General features: G+C 43.9%; 1 protein-coding gene across 6 annotated transcripts in view; it reads left to right on the top strand.

Annotated features, from left to right (window-relative positions):
* The window catches only part of JMJD1C (jumonji domain containing 1C), a 172,745-nt gene extending 165,255 nt beyond the window's left edge, over positions 1–7,490 (top strand). For all 6 annotated transcript variants that reach the window (XM_076339343.1, XM_076339347.1, XM_076339344.1 and 3 more), the window contains 3 exons: positions 461–637; positions 6,105–6,236; positions 6,584–7,490. In XM_076339343.1, the coding sequence (XP_076195458.1) occupies positions 461–637; positions 6,105–6,236; positions 6,584–6,673 (399 nt within the window). In that variant the 3' untranslated portion in view covers positions 6,674–7,490. The remainder of the gene's footprint in view (positions 1–460; positions 638–6,104; positions 6,237–6,583) is intronic.
* The last annotated feature ends 4,979 nt before the right edge of the window (positions 7,491–12,469 follow it).

Genomic DNA, 12,469 nt, shown 5'->3' with positions numbered 1-12,469 from the left:
ATTAGAAGGGGACCTCTTGGGGTCCTTTTGTTCAGCCCCGTGCTCAAGCAGAGTCACCTAGAGCAGGTTGCCTGGGACTGTATGACCCTTAGTTTTATCTGCTGCTTTTTTCCCGAGGTGAGGTTGTGGTGTTGGGTGTCTGTGACAAAACTGAAGGTTGTAAGCTTGAGGAATTGGCAGCATAGGAACTCTTGAGGTCAGATTTTATTTTCTTGATGAAAGAAGGCACACAGAGAGCGTGTTGCTTATTCATAGATTATTGTGCCGAGTTCTGCAGATGTCTTCAGTTCAGTGGGATTTGCCAGTTCCTTTGAGGTTCTTTTGAATACCTGACTAAAATTCTTGTTTTGAGTATGGGGAACACAGTAGCGTTGCTTTGTAAGTTAGGTATACTTACAACTTACCAGAAAAAGGTTCAGCTTCTTTTGAAAGTGACTTGGGATCTTTTCTGTACTTACAGATAGCAAAAGAACAAGGCTTAGAAGTTTTACCAGAGCATGATCCAATACGTGATCAGAGTTGGTATGTGAACAAAAAACTTCGCCAAAGACTTCTTGAAGAGTACGGAGTAAAAACCTGTACGGTTATTCAGTTTCTTGGTGATGCTATTATTCTACCAGCAGGAGCACTTCATCAGGTAATGTACATCTGTTTAAATACACAGAGGATTAAATAACATAAGTACAATAAAAATTAACTTTTTTTCAAAGACATAACTACATTGTACTCAAATTAGATTTTTTTTTTTAAATGGTAACTATTAGCATATAGGAATATATAATAAGTTACATCTGCTTGTATAGATGACTAGCAAGTACTAACATACAGCAACTTGAATGCTTGAAATAATACTGTTCCTTTTTTCCTTTAAAATGAAAAATGATAATTATTAGTCATATTTTAATTAATATTATTAACCACTTTTTTCCACTTTTAATTTCATTAGCAAATTTCTAAATAAACTGCTGTTAGTTCTGGCAAAGTCAGGTTAGTATTTTTTTTTCTTCTAAACCAAAAGTTAACCTAACCCTAGAGAGGCAGGGAGAGCAACCCAAGCAGATAAAAATACCTGGAGGTCAGGTGTCATTTTTTTTGTCTTCAGCTGTAGGAGAATTGTAGAGGCAGTTTGGGTGTAACAAGATGTTTCTGTAACAGGATTTGGAGGTTGTTTTCCCATTCCACATTAAGTTCCTTTTTACACTGAAGGTACATCAATCACCAGGAGTCATCATTGTCCTTTCAGCAGCTTTCCTTACCATCAGAAAGAGTGATACCACCTTTGCAGCAGCTGGGCTGATGTAATTCTTAGTCATGTAAGAAAAAGTACTGCCAGTAGGGCAGTTCTGGAGAACCTATGAACTTGTGTGGCAAGCTTCAGGCCTCTCCTAGCACATAGGGTTTGTTACTTCATTTTGCTTGGTGGGGTTTTTTTTCCTCACAGTCTGCAAACTGCTTCTCCTTGCTGAAAAGAAGAAGAAAGCACAATTGTTTAGACATGATTTTGGGGCGGTTCTAGATTTATTTATTTCTTTGCTCCATGAACCTTTTCCTGTTTCAACAGGAAATGGAGCCTGCTTTCTTGCTGTCTTGCCAGCTGTCAAGCACCACTAATTAGGTAGCTGACTATCAAGGAATGAGGAGCATCCCCACCCTGCAGTAGGGGTTGTAAACCATCTTGCTGTTAAAGATTTACCATTGAGCTCCACCCGGGTTCAAGTGAGGCCAGGCCTTTCTGAAGAAGATGCTATTTGGTTTCTGATCTGCAGATCAGCTTCCAACCGCTGCCTCTTCTGGGCAGAGAGGAAGCAATGGCTTACTGTGTCACTGTGACCAGGGCAGTAGGGTTTTCTCTGTGAAAAAAATGACTGCATTGTAGTGATGACAGGTCCCTAATCTGTCTGCTGGCTATGTCAGTTGCTGGGGCATTGAAAGCAACAGGTACCTTACCCAGACTAGAGTCCTTTGTCATTCCAGTGAGTCTTTAGATGGGTTTTACATGGTGGTATGTTAACCCTGGATGATCTGTGTGGATTTGTTTTCTGGCAAAAGAAAGAAAAACCAAAACCAAAACCCAGGTGGCCAAATCTGGGGTTGTTGTAGGTTGCTTTTTCCTGTACCACGTCTCCAGGGCTTGATGTTGCTTCACAAAGGTGAAGGAACATCTAGCATTGATGTTATTCTTAGTTCCTGTTAGGTTAAAGCAGTTAGGACTCCCAGAGTTGATAAGATTTGTATTGCATCCTTCAGCAACCTTACTCTGATCTCTTGAAACAAAGGAGATATCCCAGATACGAGAGTGAAAAGGGAACCCACAGAAAATAAAAAACATACTGGGAAATTTGTTTTATATAGCATGTGGCATTATACAAAGGCATACAGAATATAAAACATCAAGTAGTGGGACTGTTCCAGGCTTCCCTGCAGTTCATAGGTTTAAGGACCAAAAATAAGACCACTCTTATCTTCATCTCCTTGGCTTTAAACTCCAGGTTGCTTTTGAAGTGGTAATGTTCTAGCTTCTGGCACCAAGGAGTTAATAACATGGTGTTTTTAAACCTTAGTGGGTGAAGCTGAGAACCTTTTCATCTTCAGTAAGAAGTTCCTGTGAATCTGCCACGTAGGAGGAAATGAAAGCATCATGTTCTTTCATGTACTTGTATAGTACTCTCTCTATAGAGATGCATAAATACTGACCTTAGGGATCAGCACCAACACTTCATATATACAAAGCACGTTTAAACACTTAAAAATAAGTCTGAACAAGAATACATACCAAGTTAAGTTTACATGTTAAGTGTTTCAGATTTACATGCCTATCATGAATCTTTAATAATTAAAACTGGATGAGAGTTGATACTAAATTTGGTGGTAAATTAACATTTTTATTTTTATTTGCTCATCAGTAATGTTGTGGAGCAGAGGAAATCAGGCTGGGGGACGGATTTAGGGAGCCTGGCTGCCCATGGGCACTGCGTAGTGTAGCTCAGACTTCCATCCTGGAGCCTGGAGTTAGGATTGCTGTCACACTGCTGCTTCTGACGTGCTGGTCTAGAATTTTACTGCTCTAACATGGAGGAGGTTGTGTGTATTTCTTCAATATATTCCTCTCCCCCCCCCCCCCACCCCAGCTTCTATGGATTCATGTCTAGCTTTTATAGTAACTTGTTCTTAATATTTTATGGTAGCATAAAGCATTCCTCTTGCTTTCCAGGTTTCCCCCTCCTCCCTGTGTACTTGCAGACAGCAGTCACATCCCCCTTGTGAGCATTTCAGTAGGCAAAGTCAAACTGTTCCAGTGGTGGGGTGGGAGGGAGAGCCTCTCCTGTGAGCTGTGGCAGTTGGAGTAGCCTTGTCAGTACCTCTTGTGGAGGGAATTGCTCTTTTGGGGGGAAACCAGAAATAGATACAGCATTGGGCTGGTCTTGTCTGCAGATGCTTCCCTGAACGTACCATGAGTGATGCGCTGTAGGATTGTTACCTCCTTTCTTCTTGGCTGTGCGAGTAGGGGAGCTCAGAAGTGTTCCCTGCTTTGTAACGTCTGGGCCTTGTTCTCTCTCTGGCACTTGTAACAGCGAGCCCTTGGCTCTCCTTAGAAACTTCCCCAGGTAAAAAAAGGGTTTTTTTACTGTTCTTTTGAATGATTCACGCTTTCTACTGCTCCGCTCTGGCTCATCCTGTATCACAGTTGTCCACTAGGGATGCCCTCCCTGGTTTTAATTTGGTGACTCCAAATTTGTAAAATATTTTAGCGATAAATTAAAAGCTAGAAATACTTGAGTTGGTGATTGAAATGTGTTGTTCAGGCTATATGCAAAACTTTTTCGTAGTAGAACAGGTTATTATAATGTTGTTTTTTATAGTGGTATTATCTTGATTTAACAGCAGGATTATGTATTGTAAAATAACATGCTGGAGGTAATGCGACATCCTGGCGATGTTACGATAAGGATGTAGGATAAAGGTCTGGGAGTTGCGTATACAGAGCTGCTGGGCTGAGCGCTGGCCCCAGAGCTGAGCCTTGCAGGAAATGGCTGGTCCTCGGCATAAGGACAGGAGGGAGACGGCTGTGCGGCGACGAGCCGCAGCCGTGGGTGTGGATGGCCCTTTCCTCCCTGCCTGCTCACCTTTCCCACCACGGCCCAGGTCTGAGGCTTTTCCGGTGCTCCACCCGTCGGCGGGGCCCTGCTGGAAGACCTCTGCTCTGTGTGGGCTGAGGGCGAAGCTGTTCTCAGTTCAGCTGGAATTGGCACAGTTGTGGGAGTGCTGTAGTCCTCACCCCGCGAACCTCAGGGGAATCATTGCTAAACATACTTATTTGTGTGTGCCATTGTATCAGCTTGTATTATAAATATTATAAATAGGACTGGCTGTGGGCTGTCAGCAGGGCATTCCCGTATTAAGTACCAGACCGCCCAGGTAAAATCTGTCTTTTCCCCAAAGACTTGCACACCAATAAGACAGGCCCTGGAAGGGAAGGAGGTTTAAGGCACAGCAGAATGAAAGATCTGAGGGCAACAAATATTGCCCGTTCTGCAACAGAGGGAGAGGGAATCAGTAAAATCTTGTCTCTGTGAGGAGAAAGTGAATAAGTGGTGTGGGATTTGCATGGGGTGGAAAGGAAAACAAGGGCAGGTAGAGACTTGAAACAGGTGAGAAGCCTGCGAGGGAGGAGAGGGGGCTGGAAGCCAGCAGCCTGGCTGTGCAGAGACGTTTCAGCCGAAGCTCTAGGAAATTCCCTGAGCGCTGGTGGAGCCTCGCAGTGGCACTTCTGCAGCTGTTTCCTTGCTCCTGGCTTTCTGCTGTTTGTAAATTGTGTGGCATCGACAAACCCTCTTTGTCTGCGGAATGGTTTCTCTTTCGATTAATCTGCAGGAGGGAACGGCACTGCTTTGTCTTTGATGATTATGAGGCTGCAGAAACCCCGTGTACAACACTAGTGTTGAGCTAGGGGTTACCTCTGGGATTTCACCTGTAAAGGGGCAAGCTAACCTTATAAAATCAGGCTTGGGCAGTCTTTTGAAGAAGAAAATAGTTTTTAAATCAAGTGCTGTGTCCTCAACTGTGTAGGTCCCAAAGGTTTTTTGAATGTCAGGTATCACAATGGAAATTTTAGAGTATGCATTAAAAAACTATAGATTTTGCTAGACTCCAGCTTAAAATATGCAGATCTTCATCAGTACTGAGCAGGGTGGGACTGTTTGTTCGCTAGGATGCAAAGGTACTCCCTCCCACCCCCCCAGGCTTTGGTAAGTTTGTGGAATTGACATTGCACAACTTTATGAGCAGGTAGAATTTGGGGAAACAAGGTTTTTTACATGCTGAAGAAACAGGTAATTTCTGAGGGTTTAGGGGTGAAAACCTGATGATGTATATGTTTCTGAAGAGGACAAAGAGGAGTTGGTAGTCCGGTCACAACGAGGAAGCGTTTTTTCCTTTCCCCTATCCTCCAGATATGACCTGGGTGGCAGAAGATGGTGTCCATTTCTCTCAGTAGTTACCTCTTATCAGTAAGAAGTGTTCAGAGAAAAAAGAAAGTGCCTTTCCCCCCCCACCCTTCTGAACCTGCCCCTTTGTTCATGAGGTTTTTTTCTTTTAAATATTTCCACCGGCAGTTACTTTTCAGCGAACGCGGCAAGTTGTGCCTGGCAGAGTGTGGGTGCAAGCTTCCAGCGTGTCCCTGTGGCCCGAGGAGCCAGGTCCTGCAGGGCAAGGCTTGCCACGGAGTCGGTCTGCGACATCGGTGCCTGCACGGTGTTCTGGAAATGGCTGTGCAGTAGTAGTACACGGCAGCAGTGCCGTGCAGCTGGTAAAAGGGTGGAATAACACATCAGAGTATGTTGAATTAATGTCGGGGCTGACTGCAGGAAGAAGCGCCGGAGCACAGGCAGATGTGCATTGTTCAAAGTGTACCTTTTGCCAGAAGCTAACTTAGATAAGTCGAATACACTTAATTGCTCTCTACATAAAACGTATAAAGACGCCCTTCAGTCTGATAAGCCTGTGGTTTAAGACATCTCAAGGCCCACTCTTTTCTCAGGTATCTCTGCCAAAGAATAACCCCAAAATACTAATTACCAGTCTCCTCTTCTTGTTATTTTGGATAGGTGCAAAATTTTCACAGCTGCGTTCAAGTAACTGAAGACTTTGTGTCTCCAGAACATCTTGTACAGTCATTTCACTTAACGCAGGAGCTGAGGCTGTCAAAGGAAGAAATCAATTATGATGATAAACTGCAGGTAGGAAATGAATTCTGCTCTGGAAGCTGTTGCGAAGGCAGGGCATGCTCAGGCTCATTGAAATGCGGAGCAGTGCGTGGAGCTACTTCCTCGCTGCTGTTCACACAGAATAACAATGAGCAGCGGCATGAATGCCAGGGCTGTACATGGCTCTCCCTTGAGTTGCTGATTTTATTTATTTCACGTTACGTTTTAAAATGTGTAAGAAGATCTTTCCTTTTGCACTGGCTTGATGCAGCCTTCCTTTTTTTTCCATCCACTAGGCTTGGGGCTCAGTCCTAAAGACAATTACTTCGCAGAGTTCCGTAGTGGTAGGCCTTACTAAAATCTGTCTGATGTTCTTTCAGGTTAAAAATATCTTGTATCACGCAGTTAAAGAAATGGTGAGAGCTTTGAAGATTCATGAAGGTGAAATGGAAGATATGGATGAAAACTAAGCGCTCTCTGCTTTTTTGTGTTAACATCAAACGGAGGTTATTTTTTCTAATATATGAACAGTATGCACACTAATTTAAGCTTCACAAACCATCAGTGCCAAGAAAACATAGTCATCGTATTTACTTGTTAATGACACTGCAGCGGTAGAGCTTCATATCACAGCCACTGTGATTACATGTTAGACTTGCAAACAGTTGAGCAGCATTCTGCTGTCCTGTATTATAATGTATATGAAGTTTGTGAAATGTCAAAGATTTAAGATGATGTATTTATTTTTGGAAAAAAAAACCCACAAAATTCTATGCTATATTGTTGATCAAATGTAAATGTGACTTGTACAGTTTGCTAAAATAATTCAGATATTTTTCACTACATTGAGACAGTTACTGTGAGAGTAGGACACAAACACCAGCTATTGCCTGCATTTGGGATCTTGCTGAGTCCGCACAGCAGTCATGTCATAATCTGAAACTTACTGCCAAATAATTGTAAACTTTGTAAAATATAAAGTATATAAAGTAGATATTAAATACAGACACTTCAGTATTTTATTGAAGCTATTCAGTGTACAATTAAACGTTTTCAAAAGGTGTAATTTATTTAAAAATTGTCTCATTTTGGTAAAATTTATGTGAACTTTTAAAGCTAAATATTAAACTTAATATGCTATGTAAATATATACATATATACATTCAATGATGTATTTTTTTAAAACATTGGCTTGCTTTAATTTGTTAAAAGTGCAAGTGTTACACATGCTTTGTACATTGAAGTTGAAAGGGGTTTTACATTTTCCATTAAAATGACTTTATCAAATGTTGTCTCGTCTTGTTCGTTTTTTACGTTTGTGGCCACGTCTGACAGCCCGAGTCGTTGGTTCGCCCTAACGGCAAATGCATCTCCAGTTGTAACCTTTGAAATGTTCTGCCGTGGTTCCTGCGCACCACTCTGCCCTCTCCGGGTTTGAGACAAAACTGCGAGGGGAAGTGCTGGAGCACAGCTCAAACGGCTGAGCCGGAAAGAGCCCCTCCTTAAGAATAAAACAACTTAAACATCGCTTATGTTCTGTCTCTAATAATCCAACACTTACTTTGGGTGAAGGGGGAAAGGAGTTTCTATAGAACAATTTTTTATAGTGTCTTGGCTTTCTGCAGTTCAAGTAATACCACAAAATAAAGGATGTTTAAAAAAAAAAGATTTCTCTTTATTTAATAATGATAAATGTTAGACAGTTGAGCAGAATTCCAGCTCTTGGAGTTAGTTTGAAAAGTTAAAGTGTACATGGATTTAAATTATTAAAACTATTCAAATGTTTAGATTTGATATCAAATGTAAGGTGCAGCTGTTAGCTAGCTCGTGACATGTCCAAAAGGGGATAGTAACTAGCCTGGTAACTGCTCCCAGTCTGTCGACAAAGTCTGACCGGCTTTTGTGTCACCAAAAAAAAAACCCCAACAAAAAAAACGTAAACTATCTTAAGAAATAGTGAAACCCGAAAGCAATTTCTGGTTCCAAAAGTAAAGTTGTTTCTTTAGTTGGTTTGAAAGCTTGGAGTTTATTTGAAGTTGCAAAGAAATACTTTGGGGTTAACGTTGCTGCGCTTGGCAGTTGATGCCCAACTTCACACCCGGTTCCATGCAGCGTCTTCCTTTACGCTGCGTGTGGCACGGAGCAAGAGCGTTGGCTGAAGATGCAAAACCTGCCAGAGTACGTTTGCTTAATGACAAGTGGACTCCAGTCACACATACTTTTTTTTTTTTTAAAAGTTCAGGATATGTAAATGAGTGAATTTTAATCAAGTCTAAGTATTCCCCCCCGAATTGAGTTTTGGTGAGGTACTTTTAACATTCGTGAAATTTCTTGAGGCTGCTGAAATTTGCATTCCTGCTGCAGGCGGTCGTACCCCCCCCTTGTTGTTGTTCTACACAAAGAGCAGTTGTTCGGGCCTGGGCCGTGGGCTGTCGGCACGGCTCACTCCTTGGGCTGGGGTGTCTTTGTAGTTGAACTGAAGGGAATGGGTTGGTTTCCCCTGGGTTACTATCGGAAAGTGTCACGTTGCTGTGTCTGTCCTGGCCAAAGCCTCGGGCTTCCTGCCCTACCTCTTCTCAAAGGCGCTCGGGTGCTTTACTGTCAGGGGCTGCACAGCAGACAGCACCCGGTGCTTCTAGGTCTGAGCTTTGGTACCGTCCTTTGGGCCCCCACGGTGCGCTGACGGCTGCCCCTGTCACCCCGCAGCACTTAAGTTCTCGCCTTCTCAGGTGGTAACTGAAGGAGTCACTGAACGGAGGCTAGTTTGTATTTCCAAGTGTGAATATGAAAGTTCTTCCTTTGTGACCTTCTTCCTGCCACCTTTGCTGATGAATCCTTAAGTGTATGACAAAGTTGTTAATCTGTACCGGTGAAACGGATGGTGAAGCAGCAAGAATCCTCCCAAAGAAAAGCCTGAGAGATCGACAGGATTTTAAGACAAAATATCTCATTCATTTTGGAGAGGCAAAACTGATGGGCTCAAGCTGCAGTGTTGCATGGGTAAGTCACTGGGGTAAGCAGATCTTTGCTGCTTTCTTAGCAAAGATAAATTGATAAATTAGCTTGAACCGCATAAATAGGATTTCAGTGTAGTCGCTATGGAGATTAACTGTCCACTCGATTTGTTTAGTGGAGTTTACCTATAGTAAATTGATGCGGTAGTTACACCAGATGTCTAGTTCTAAAATTTTGTGGTTAGTGGGTATATCTGATGGATTTGCAATGCATAAAAACATAACCTGATGCATTTTGCAAATCGCTTGGGGAATTGCTGCAGGTGCGGATGGGACGGCCTCATAAACTGCCCGCAACAATGACAGTGTTTCCCAGTAACTAATGGGAGGGGAAGAAGCCAAAAGCGAGTGAACAGGGAAAATGTGGCACAAGCTGAGCGCGACGGGGAGTGCTGTGATTATTGCCGTCAACTCGAAAAGACTCTGCAAGTCGCATGCTGCATGCATTAGCAGACCCCAAGAAGTTGTTAAAGGTAACAGCTACTCCAAATTCCACTAAAAGAGGCCAAAAACGCTGGGGTTTTTAAGTACTCAGCGTACCAAATTCAGCTTGTTCAGTATCTTAAGATTTCTGGCTCCGTCACAGTGAAGCGGAGCTCCCCCGCGCCCCTACAGGAAATCGGAGCAGGAAGTCGGGCTGGCGCTGTGCTCGCTGCCAGTACGACCCGAGATTGTTGTAGCTGATGTCTTGAGACTAAAGAGGGGTTTGTGGGGAGGTGTTTTGTTTTCGGGTCGGTTTTCCCCTCGACCATTTCCATGTTCTGCGAGGCATTACTGGGCATGATTTTCCCATCTTTCTTTCCTAAGGACTCTTCAGGAGGTTTTCTGGTTTAGAATCTCAACTATTTTAATACAGCCAGAAGTATTCGATGAGATCAGCTGAAGCTGTTTGAGTGCAGGAACGCTGTCAACTCCTAGAGCAAGAATACGAAGTACCATGTCATCTTTTGCCACCTTCCTATTGAGACCAAGCTCTGTCTTGATCTGCTGGGCTCTCCAGGAAACTCTTCCTGTCTTTTTTTCTGTCCTTTGAAAGCTCACGTCTCCAAGTCATCAAAACTGCAAGCCCTGCTCTCCACGCGCACCCTACTTCCCTCACCCCTTTCCAGCTCCTTACCATCACCTCCATCCACTGCGCTGCCCTACAGTAAATGACCACGGCAATTTTCTTTCTACTGTAACTGCAGAGGTAACTAACAGAGAGTAAGTAATCAGCAAAGAATAAAGCGGGGCTGCTATGACCTGAAGGATTTCAGCATGGATGGATGGCTGTGTATATGGTTTAGCTGAAACAGAATTCTGTTACTGGACTGCTGGAATTGCTGGCGGTGAAACCGTGGTCCCTGTTACACGGGTCAGATGTAGGGGGTTCTAAGAATCTGATTTTAAAGTTTATTCTGCTCTTCCAGCTTCACGGAAATTGCTCAGATCTGTGTGTGTAAACCGAACCCCCATCTGATCAGCACTGCGTTCTCATGCTCTCTGACCTTTTCGGTAGGTGGTAATTTTGTTCGTACCCTCTCCCGTGACATCCTGTCAAGCCCTCTCCTGCTCTCACAGCTGACAGCCTTTCCCGCCCCGCGCCCGTAACTGGGAATTTCCCTTCCTCCCTCCTTCCACAGCCACCATCGGCCTGTTCGGCTGCTTTCCTGAGCAGGATGTTTGTGCTCTCCCCCACATCCGCGCTGGACGAGCTGCCTCTCCCTGTTGAGTCTCCCGGGCTAAGGCTTTGCTGTGCTTTCCCCTCCTAACCCCCAGCTCTGCCTCAGACAATGTTGGCTCTCCGCTGTGCTCCCGCTTTCCACCTTTTGACTTGCGCTTTGTTAGCAGGAGTGCCACTGTTCTTTCTCTGCCTTTGTGTTCCCATGATGCGTGTGCCCCAGGAGGGCAGGGGAGCACTCGGTGGCGTGGGGGCTCCTCTGATGCAGCGTCCACCGCCACGTCCCTTTCTTTCCACCTCAGCAGGGCGGCCTAGGAAACTCTGACCAAGGAGCAAATGATCTGTAGCGTTAGCAGCACACACAGACTAACCTCTGCACTTTTTTCATGTGTTCTCATAGGTTTTGAAAAGGAAGTTACGATCTATATATAGCTAGTAGGAAAATCTTGCCTTGCAGCAAATTGAAGACTTGTTTTACCTGATGTGTTGCGTGCAAACAGTTGCATTTTACGCATGGGCCTTTCTAAAGCTATATGGTAGACTGAAGGATTTTTCCTGTTCTCTTTCGAAGTGAACATTTCTGGTACCTTCCAACCGTACCGATACAATATATCCTTGACACAGATGCCTGTTTCTTTTTCCAGTCCCTGGGCATGTGGTTTTATCGTAGCTCTGTGCTTCCTTAGTGGAATTAAAGAGTAGGGCTTGGTAGCTCTGAGGCAGGAAATCCTGTATTTTCACAGCTCTAAGGATTTCATGTTGTTTGATCTCAATAATACCTTAACTCCTGCAGCAAATGGGCCTGAGGGAACACTTCAAATGATTACAAGACAAAAAGCCTGGGTAAGTTTAGGTTACTTCTGGTAAAACAAACACGGGAGAGAAAGGAGGTGGAGGAAAAGATGGCCATAGCTCCGAGTCTTTAGGGAGCCATGAACGTCTTTTTATACAGTTGAACTCCACGGGCCACATACTCGGGCAGAAAGGTCTGGCAAATACTGTCCAGCCTATACCTGATTTGTGGCAGCCACACTACCGCTCTGATTACTTTTAAACAGTTTGATTGATTTTGTTTTCTACTGTATTTTTAGTCCAGCTCAGTATGGGATTTTATCAGCTGTTGTGGCTGTACTTCCTTTTCTCCATCTATTTTGCTCACGAGCCTGCTTCTGTAGAGCCACAGAACAGCCCAGGCTGGAAGGGACCTCGAAAGATCACCTGGTCCAACCTTTCGTGGGAAAGGGAGCCTGGGTGAGGTGTAGTCCCCACCACTGAAAGCAGGCCAACGGGAACTGCAGATGGCTGAGGAGCTGCTGCTGAGGGGAGAGTAGGAAGGAGTTCAAGGCCAGAGTCCCTGAAAATGGAAATGCTCTCAGAGGAAGAGGTCACAAGATCCTCTTTCCCCTTTATATAAAACCAGAATGTAAAGCCCAATGCTTCTATATTTTGGTTTTAGCTGTTATTGTAAGTAGCAACTGGTGGTGCAGTCTGCAGATTTTATTCTCAAGAGACTCCACGTTGCTTCCCAGTTGCCTTTCTTTGGTTTCTCCTTCTGTGGAGATATAGCCAGAGATTGGGTAATTACAATTTCT

The sequence above is a fragment of the Aptenodytes patagonicus genome, chromosome 5 (assembly GCF_965638725.1).
Source record: "Aptenodytes patagonicus chromosome 5, bAptPat1.pri.cur, whole genome shotgun sequence".
NCBI classification, from domain to species: Eukaryota; Metazoa; Chordata; class Aves; order Sphenisciformes; family Spheniscidae; genus Aptenodytes; species Aptenodytes patagonicus.
Note: the sequence above shows the minus strand (reverse complement) of the source record. Positions and strands in the feature narration are given on the sequence as shown.